The following is a 10,356-nucleotide window of genomic DNA, read 5'->3' on the forward strand; positions in this document are numbered from 1 at the left end:
CATGTCAGTTTTTGTGTGTTTTGCTTCCCTGTCTTCTAATTCACTAATTTGCTCCTCCATTTCTCTTTGTCTTCTGTTTAAACTTTCAATGGTGTTTTTTACTGCAGCTATATCACTCTTCATTTCTTCTTGGTTCTTGCATAAGTTATTCATTTTTTTCATCCATTTATTTTTGATTCTTACATAAGTTGTTGATTTTTTCATCTGCTTCTTCTTGATTCTTGCATAAGTTGTTGATTTTTTCCTCCGTCCTGTTTATGCACTCTAGGACCCTTAATCTGAATTCTTTTTCTGACATGCTGCATGCCTCTGTTTCACTTAGCTGCTTTTCTGGCGAGTCCACCGTTTCTTTCCTTTGGAGGTTTCTTTGTCTACCCATGTTTGATTTCACTGATATATCTAGATGTTGAGTCGTTCAGTGGCTGCTTTCTGGGTGGCAGTTGCTCCTCCGGCTGCGGTTGCTCCTTGGGTGGTTGTGGTAGCAGCTGCTCCTCAGTTGGTAGCAGCTCCTCTGGTGGGTGCTGTTCACCATTGTGGTGGCTCCTCTGGCTAGTGGGGGGAGGCTTCTCACACAGCTGCTGTTCCTCAGACAGAGGGTGTGCTGATCACGAGGCTGCTGTTCCTTGGATGGGGGCAGGCTACACACGCAGGAAGAGAGAAAAGAGAGAATGATGTAGAAGAGGGGAAGAGACTATTTATATGAGGAGAAAACTCCGATAGAACCGCCACTAATCCCAACAAATTCCAGCTACAGATCCCTGGAGATGAATGCAAACTACAAAGAACCAAGAATATCAAGCAAAACAAGGGAAAACAGAAGCACAAAAGTAACCGGGGGAACAAAAAGAAAAAGAAAAAGCCAGACAACCTCAGAAACAATCCTAAAAAACCCCCGATATACTCAACAATCAAGCAAACAACAACAAAACAATAGAGAAAAGAAAAAAATTTTTGGATAGTGAAGAAAGATAAGGGAGAGTTGTATAAGGATTTAGAGCAGGGGATTGGAAATAGGATATATAAGTAGGGTGAAATTTTGACAGGGGGTAAAAAGAAGGAATAGGGAAAATCTAAAGCAGGAATAGGGTAAGAGAAACAGGACAACAAAAGGGGAAAAGTAAGGAAGAGGGTTTTAGCATAGAGGTAAAATTGAGGTAGAGAAAAGAAACAGGACAACAAAAGGGGAAATGTGAGGAAGAGGGTTTTAGCTTAAAGATAAAATTGAGGTAGAGAAAAATGATGCTAAAGGAACGATGAAAATAGAATGTAGAACGCTAATCCCAAAGTAAAATAAAGAGACAATAAAATGACTTTAAAAAATGGTAAAATGGTAGCAGTAATAATTCTGGTTAAAAATTAAAATGTAGTAATTAAAAGGGTAAAATCAGGTGTTGAAAAAAAAATGGTTTCTTAAATAAAAGGTGAAAAAAGAATAAAAAAAAAGAAATTAAAATGTGCAGTAGTGAAGGTCCTTCGGTTCTTTTCTTCAGTCTGGCACGCCTTAGTCCTGCCAGGTATTCAGGAGAGTGTTGAAGTTCCCTGTGATACACTGTTCCTCCGTCTTGTAAACCAGAGACCTGATTTTAAAGCAGGCCGTATTTTTTCCCCAGACTGCCTTAATTTGTGTTTACATAAGAGTCAGTTTGTGGCTCAGCCTCTGGGTGGCAGTGTTTCTGGATTGACCTCTGAGGGTATAAGTCCTCTCTATCCAGCAGTTGGGTTTATTTTCCCTATCACACTTAAAACTGGTTTGGGAGAGTTGACTGACCTAGAACCTGTTCTTTAGTCGTTACTCCCGCTCTGTTTTCCAGGTTCCACAAAAACAACTTTCCCCTTCAGTCTCTGCGAGTGACCCCAACTGGGCAATCCCATGTACTGGGTTTAATAATCAAACACAAAGATTTAATGGGAAGAGAGCGAACAAGGGTCTGAGTGGTTGTGCGAATTCACAACCCCCCACCTTTTAGCTCTGTGCGCAGTCCCTTCTGCGTACCCTCTCTTCCCCAGTGCTAAGCAGCCGGCACACTGGCAAAATCCAAGGCTGCTTTTTTTTTGCACCCAGTCTAGCTATCGGCTTATTTTTAGCATTCCCTTCTGCCAGCAGCCCTGCAGGAGCCCTTCCACACTCATGGATCACGCTGGCCCCAATAGCCGCAGACTTTGTGGGGCTCAGATGTTCCCCGCACGCACGAGCATGTGCGCGCGCCCATTCCTCTCTCCAACCTGAATTGCAAACTGCATCTTTAGGGGAAGTCTGACCTTTCTGTGGGGAGAAGCAGGGTTCCTCTAAGTCAGCCCTGGGCAAACTACGGCCCGCGGGCTGGATCCGGCCCGTTCGGCTGTTCTATCCGGCCCGCGGAGCCGAAAGAGCGGAGGGTTCTCTTGCTCTCCCCTCCGCTCCTTCACCAGCAGCAGTGTTAACATGTATTAGTTCACACAAACACTCCATCCATGCTTTTGTTCCGGCCCTCCGGTCCAGTTTAAGAACCCATTGTGGCCCTTGAGTCAAAAAGTTTGCCCACCCCTGCTCTAAGTTCACGTAGTCGCGCTGCTTGGGTTCCGTTGTTTCCGGGTTAGTAGCCGATCTCTGGATGCCGTGGATGCCAGGTCTTTGGCTTTATACACTTCTAATAGCCACTCAAGATGGCTGGTTCTCCGCAGCTGAGCAGGCGCTCCGGGAGAGATTTCAGCCACAATCTCCCACAGTTCCCTTTCTCCAGGAGTTCTTTGTCTTTCCTGGTTGCAAACTGCCTCCCAGACCAATATCTTCTGCTTATTAGGGCTGCATGTTACCCGTTTCTGCTGCTCACCCTTATCTGCTCCTGGACAAGGCACGGGACACGTCTGTTTATACCTCCGCCATTTTTTTCTCTTTGATTTTTTTTTTTTAAGAATGAAATGCTTCCCATCATAGTGGATTCTTTTTAAAAAATATATATATTTCTTTATTGATTTAAGAGAGAGGGAGGAAGAGATAGAAACATCAATGATGAGAGAGAATCATTGCTTGGCTGCTTTCCGCACACCCCCTACTGGGGATCAAATCTGCAACCCAGGCATGTGCCCTTGGCCAGAATTGAACCCAGTACCTTTCAGTCCACAGGTCGAGGCTCTCTCCAGTGAGCCAAACCGGCCAGGGCCATAGTGGATTCTTAAGCCAATTCCCTACGTATGTGGCATGCCAGTTGGATGTCTTTTGGCATAATTGTTGATGTATTCAAAAAGACCAACCAGACAGGCTTTATTTACTTCCTGCAAAGCACCAATAGCTGCACCCTGGAAGCGCAGATCTGTTTTTGAAATCTTGTGCAATTTCTTGCACCAGATGCGGGAAGGGAAGTTTGCAAATCAGAAATTCAATGGACTTCTGATAACATTTAATTTCAGAGTGCTACTGTACCAGGCCTGTAACATGAGGTTTCTTCACCCCTCCAGTAGAGGGCGCGCCTTGGGAGCAGCTTTTGTAGTCAGTTGCTTCCTTGTGCTTTACCACTGGTTGATTTGCAGACAATTTGCTTTGCATGAGCCATGGTATAGAAAACTTCTCCTTCAGCTGGAGCTCAAACAGCACAACTTATTTCTTTAATGTTTGCTCATATGTAAAATGGAAATGATATTTACCTCATTGGGGTATTATGTTGGTGACCTACCTGCATATAGTAATCAAATGCAGGATATTCTCAATTGTTACTCCTGCTTCAGTGACTGATATCACCACTCTCATGTCTACTTTACTGGTGCTTCAGAGTCATTCCTGAGTCTTCCCTTTTTCTTCTTCTTCAGGTCTAATTAGTTACCAGTCCTCTGAACTTTGCCTTTGTAATAGCTTGTTACTGCTGTTACCTTAGTTTCTGTTTTTTGATCAGCAATATTATTGTAGCAATCCTTACTGCTCTCTCAATGTTTATTTAAATGTCATTCCCAATTTATTCTTTGTGTGTGCCAGTGATTGATGTTTTCCTTATACACCAATCTGATCACATCAAGCTTCTGTTTACAATCTTCAGTAGTTTCCTATTGTCTCTACAATTTTTAACTATTTACATTTTAACTTGTAATGTTCTTAATCTATTTCCTGCTTCTTTTTTCTCATTTCTTGCTTTCCCTATACAGAATGATCCTTATAAGTTGTTAGAATTTACCCTGCTCTCTGATATGTGTTTCTTCCTCACACCACCCTCTGCCTCTGTTCTATATATAGCTCCTTTGGAAATTAGCTTTTACCAGAGAGTTTTTTTGACCTCCCACCTCCATCCGACCCTCTCTGCCCTAAGTCTGGGTTAGATTCCCCTTTATATGCACTCATAGTTCCCTGAGGATGTTCCTATCACTCTTCACAGTCTTATGAAATTATCTCTCCATCTCCCCCTTTAACTCCTTCCCTTCATTAAGCTTCTTGAAGGAGAAGACCACATATCTTGAATGGCTTTGTATCTCCAGGGCTTAGAATAATGTCTGGCAAACAGCGGGCTCTCAGGTGTTTGCGTAATAGATGTATTTGTTGAATGAATAAATTATGGGTGTTCTTTTTTTTTTCTGGAGAAATTGTAGATATCTTAGGAACCTCAATTATAGTTGTAAAGACTTTATAATGTCCCAGTTCTTTTATTCCCCTTGTTTAAAGACTGTAGGTGCTTTTTTAAAAAAATTATGAATCAATATTTATGTTCTTTAGAACAAAGTATATTGTACTACTGATATAATAACTCTTGTTGCCTTCAAGGGCTATAGTTTCTCAAAAAGATTTTTTTTTTACTGTAGTTCACTTAATATTCATTATTTTCCTGCTTTCTTCTTGTTACAGTGTCACGTTCTTAGGATCTTATTTCTTCCCACACTCCCAAGAATTTATAACAGGATTTCTCAATTTCCACACTATTGACACTATGGACCAGATAATTCTTAGTTGGGAAGAGTTGTCCTGGGCATTCTAAGAGGTTTAGCAGCATCCATTGCCTCTACATACTAGATACCGGTAGCACTCCCTGGCTTTGACAGCCAAAAATGTCTCCACGCATTATCAGATGTCTTCTATGGAGCAAAATAAACCCTCATTGAGAACCCCACTGATTTATAGATGATACCATCTCTTACTTTTATCTGCAAAGATCCTCTATTTCAGCATATGACCATGATCTCCCATCTTTTTTTTAAAATTGATTTTTAAAGAGAGAGAGAAACATCAATTTGTTGTTCCACTTATTTATGCATTCATTGATTGATTCTTTGTATATGCCTTGATTGGGATTGGATCCACAACCTGGACCTTTTTGGGACAATGCTCTAACCAACTGAACTACCCAGCCAGAGCCAGATCTCCCATCTTAAAACACACACACACACACACACACACACACACACACACACACCAGAAAACAAACCACTTTTTTCTCCAATAACTCCGTGTTTTCTCTTTAATATTTTTTTTCACTTTTTCTCCTCTTCGCATCCACTTTTTGAGATAACTTGCTGCCACTCTCATTTCCCCCTTTTTTTCTAGCTTTTACTATGATACCACTGTGTTCTTTGTTCCTTGAAGAGACTGTTACCACCACCCAGTAGTCCACTATCATGATTATCCCCTAATCCTCTGTCCCCCTCCACCCCTGCTCCCACCTTTGCACCCCATTTAGTCAGTCAAAGCCCTATCTATTCTACCTCCTGAATAGCCCTAGAATCCACCTGTTCTTTATCCTCACAGCTGTGCCCCACAATGTCATCAGTTCTTAATTGGCCTTTGAATCTCAAGTCTAGTCCTGCTTCGTTTTATTTTCTACATTTTAGCATGGGTGACCTTTTTAAAACAAAGTCTTTTCCCATTTCACCTCCTCTCAATCATGAGTTCTGGGGCCTTAGTATCTGCATTTTGAAAGGCTGACCAAGTACTTTTTATGCAACTCTAATAGCTTTGTTGTTCTACTTAAGGAATATTTCATTGCTCTTTTACAAAGCAATTCCTGATGTGATCCCTGTCGATTGCCAAAGCCATTATATATATATATACACACACACATATATATTAGTTATTGGTACCTTTTTTTTTTTCTTTTACCGCCACCACCAATAACATTTGTCATTGGAGGAGGGATCAGGAGGAAATGTGGGTATTCTAACTTATTGATTAATGTGTGACTGTGACAAATTTCACCACTAAGTTGTAAAATATTTCTTTTCTTTCAGGTATTTATAACAGCAATGATGTAGCAGTATCATTTCCAAATCTAGTATCTGGCTCAGGATCTAGTACTCCTGTCTCCAGTTCTCATTTACCTCAGCAGTCTTCTGGGCATTTGCAGCAAGTGGGAGCTCTGTCTCCATCAGTGGCATCATCTGCAACCCCTACTGTTGCTACAACTCAGGTACATTATAAAATAACATGAAGATGGTTTATCATTTTTGAAAGTGAGTTTTATTGGAGGAGAGAGAAATGAGATAGGGCTTCCTATAGGAATTTATAGAGTATCTTCTCAATTTGTATTGACATGTTAGTGGAAATCATAGACATTTTTACAAGACAATCATGAGAGAAGACAAATGTTGGCACCAACTGATTATTTTCTGAGTTTCTAAATTTTTTCTAATGATACAAAATAGTAATTTGGGGGGTGCTTTTATTATTTCTTTTAGAAAGTTGGACTTTTTGAAAGAACTATGAACCAATTTTGGACTTGTGGAATTAAATTTATAATTTTAAAGCCCACACAAATAATGTATGAGTATCTTCTAAGTTTTTAAAAAAACCAGTGTAGGAGAATATAGAATAAAAAGTGAATATAGAATAAAGAGTGAATGATCCCTTTAAGTAAAATATGACTTTCCTCCTAGTGGCAGAGAAGGAATGTTCATAAATATTGTAAATAATGGTGACTATGCTGTTGGTTTTTTATTTATTTATGCTTTTCCTCCACTTTTGATCGGTAATTTGATAGGTTATCTAGTCTACAGGAATGCTTTAAAAGCAAGAGTCAAATCAGAAAAATCATGATCTTGAATTGCTTAAGAAGGACAACAAATGCGCAAAGCTATGTACACACACACACATATACACACACACCCCTTCTCCAGCCCACTCTTACCCCCACATTTCCCTAAAGGTAATACATTAAAATTCCTAAGTATATAAAATATTTATTTATTTGAAATTCTTTATTATTTTACTTTTGTACAAAGCTCTAGAAGTGTGTTAACATTTTGAGAAAACTATAACAGTGATAAATGTCTAATTGCAAATAACTAAATAGTTGTTTGTAACTTGCTATAAACTTATGCTTTATGTATGTCTTCATAATTTCCATTGTATGGGCCTTTAGAATGTATATACTTTTCTAGTATTTTCTGTAGGCTGTACATCAAAGCACAGCATTATTATTCTTAAAGTATGTAATGGTGCAGTATAAACAATCACCATTATAATTAGGTTACATATTAGAATAAACAACACACAGTTCGTCACAGAAAATCAGTGGCATAATTAGTGGTATTATCTTTGAAAATGAAAGTTAACTATTTGGTGAGCCTGTTAACCTGAATAAGGGGAGTTTGACTGGTTTAGGAAAGTTCTTCTTTAGGGTATTTCACTAGCCTTAGTGAAGTAGCCATAATAATAGGGACTTGGAGATAGACAGGGTGAAAAGATAGCTTTATGTTTTTATTTTATCTCTTTTAATTGAGTGTAGCCATATGCTGTTGATAGCTTTATATTCTTGGATAAAGTCTCACAGGAACATTTTCACTGCATTTTTCTTTCTTTATAAAGTCTGTTTTAATTACTCTCTGGTTAATTCCAGGTTGATTTAAGCAAAAATCTCATTTCTTCTTATTCATTATGTTTGTGGTTTTAGGGGTTGGCATTAGGGAGGTTGATGGGGGAAGTGGTGGTAAAGAGAAATTTATAGCTTGAGGGAAAATTCCACTTAACATATGACACAACTAAAGAACAAAGAAATCACAGTTGCAAGTAATCCAGGATTCAGTCCAATTAAAATCTTTAGTGTTTATCCTCTTTCCATGTTTCAATAAGATGGGTCTCTTATAAATGTGATCAGCCAGTTAGACTCAAATGCTAGCTACATGCTGAGACAACTGTATCTGTGTTTCAGTCCAGCAGTAAAGGCTTTCTGCCTTTAAGCTGCAGCTTATTTAGCCTGGCTTATCTGGTGCTGCTGTAGCAACCATCAGTCTCCAGGCAACTGAGGCAGGTTGACCTCTCAGTTGAACTGAGAGCGGAACTACTTCAATTTAGCTGCCTGAGACAATAGTATTGGTATTGAATGTGCAAAATGTGAATTTTCTAGGCGGTGTGCAAGGGAAAGGATACAAAAATGTTTAGAATAAATAGGATGTGTAGATAGGACTGTTAAAAATTGTGATGTAGTTGATAATTGAATCTTTTCAAAATGACAAAAGTTTATTTCTGGTTTACTTTCATATAGGCCCTCTTTGTTTTCAGTTCACACAAGTCATTGTGTTTAGATAATCAGATCCTAGCCTTTTATATAGGTTTTTTTTTATAGGTAGTTGATTTAAAGTTAAGAGAACAGTGCTATAAGATAAATTAAAATGATCAATATTTAAAATGTAATTATAGAAGTCTTGTTACAGTTATTAAGAAAACCATGACATGTAAATCAGTGAATAGAAATGTTAAATTTGAATAATGTTTTGCCTCTCTCCTTTCCCCAAAAAACTTAATGAAAGTTGTAATTTTTGGTGACTGGGTTGGTGTTGGCAGGAAGAATCCAGAGGTGATTCTTGATCTTTCTGGCCTTGCTTTTAGATAGGCCTCTTGTTTAGATTAATTGCTATTTTAAGAATTGTTCCCTGCAAAGTGGTCAGGGAGGTAAGATCAGGAAACTAACAGAAATTAAAACTGGGAATAGATTTGTGCCTTTAATGGGAACAAAATGAGATGTTTGTGTGTGTTAGGGGGCGGGGGGCGGGGGAGAAAGCGTGTCTGATGCTCAGAACCCTGATTTGAAAAAACCTCTTATAGCCCTTTGTATGCCATAAGCGTCCATAGAATAAAAACAAGATGTGGGGATGGTTTCTGTTTTGGGTGCATGGCAGTTCACTGGTTAATATGTTGGAAAATTCAGCTTTTTTTTTCTTCAGTGTTAAATCATTGTTTTATTCAGTATACTTGCTTTTAGAATAATTATTCTTTCACATATCAGCAATATAGTTAAATTATAGTTCTTTTTACATTACTGTAAGATAGAACTACTGTCCATGTGATTTTCCTAATGATGTGCTATGCTCTTGTTGTATCATGAGTATAGGTATAAATTGGTTTCTGTAGGACTGCCATTAATTTTCCATCTTGCCTTTCACATTCCCCTGTTTCCTAGTTCTACATTCATTCTGTTCTGTCTCTGGGAGAATTCAAGTGCTTTTGTTTGAAGGATGATTTCTTTAATAGAAGAATTTAAGGCTGAATATGTTGAAAAAAATTTGTATTCTAATATATTCTGCATTCTAGCTTTTGCTTTTGGATACAGTCTTCATGTAGATAATCCTGGTTCATTGTTTACTCTGTGTTGCTCTTATAAAAAGGATATAGACTTAAAAAATAATTTAAATAAAGGAATTTCCAAGGTTTATATGATATTTAGTAAATTAAGATATTTAAGTATTTTGAAGGTACAATATAGTGGCTAAGGTTTTATAAATTTCTGTGTGACTTTTATTTCAATTATGTATGAATATTTTGTTTTCTAGTAGCATAACTTTGGCGTGTGTGTGTGTGTGTGTGTGTGTGTGTGTGTGTTTTGGGGAGTTGTCTTAGATGTAGTCCTTAATTTCCTTTCAAATGAGTGTCTAATATTATGACACTTTTATTCTGTTTGAGAAAATGGTTCACTTTCCCAGCAATTCACCTGGCTTGATTGGTCAGAATGAAAGTTTCAATAAATCTATCCTATCTAATAATAGACAAACATGGTAATTGACCGTACCTTCGCTATGCCTCCCATTGGCTAATCAGTGTTATATGCAAATTAACCGCCAACAGAGATGGCGGCTAATTTGCATACTGCAGGCAGGGCGGGACAGCGCCATCCCATCTGCCCCACCGCCATCTGGGCCTGCTATCTGAGACCAGGGGTGGCAGGCGTCCCAGGCTGCCGGGTGGTGCAGCGGCGATCCGCCACGCGCCCGGCCTCCATCCAGCCCTCCCGCGGGGGACCCGGGGTTGGCGGGCGGGACCGTGGCGATCCGCCATTTGCCTGGCCTCCATCCGGCCCTCCCGTGAGGGCTTTGAAGGCAGCTCCGGCCAGAGCAGCGAGGGCTTTGAAGGCGGTTCCGGCCGGAGCGGCACTGGTTTTCCTCCAGCACCTGGGACACAGACCTATTATATAA

General features: G+C 39.3%; 1 protein-coding gene across 3 annotated transcripts in view; it reads left to right on the plus strand.

The window, feature by feature from the left end:
- MLLT10 (myeloid/lymphoid or mixed-lineage leukemia; translocated to, 10) overlaps positions 1-10,356 on the plus strand; it is a 239,114-nt gene that overhangs the window by 184,232 nt on the left and 44,526 nt on the right. For all 3 annotated transcript variants that reach the window (XM_006759926.2, XM_015561466.1, XM_015561467.1), the window contains one exon: positions 6,181-6,359. In XM_006759926.2, the coding sequence (XP_006759989.1) occupies positions 6,181-6,359 (179 nt within the window). The remainder of the gene's footprint in view (positions 1-6,180; positions 6,360-10,356) is intronic.

Source organism: Myotis davidii, unplaced genomic scaffold (assembly GCF_000327345.1).
Source record: "Myotis davidii unplaced genomic scaffold, ASM32734v1 scaffold376, whole genome shotgun sequence".
Taxonomy (NCBI): domain Eukaryota; kingdom Metazoa; phylum Chordata; class Mammalia; order Chiroptera; family Vespertilionidae; genus Myotis; species Myotis davidii.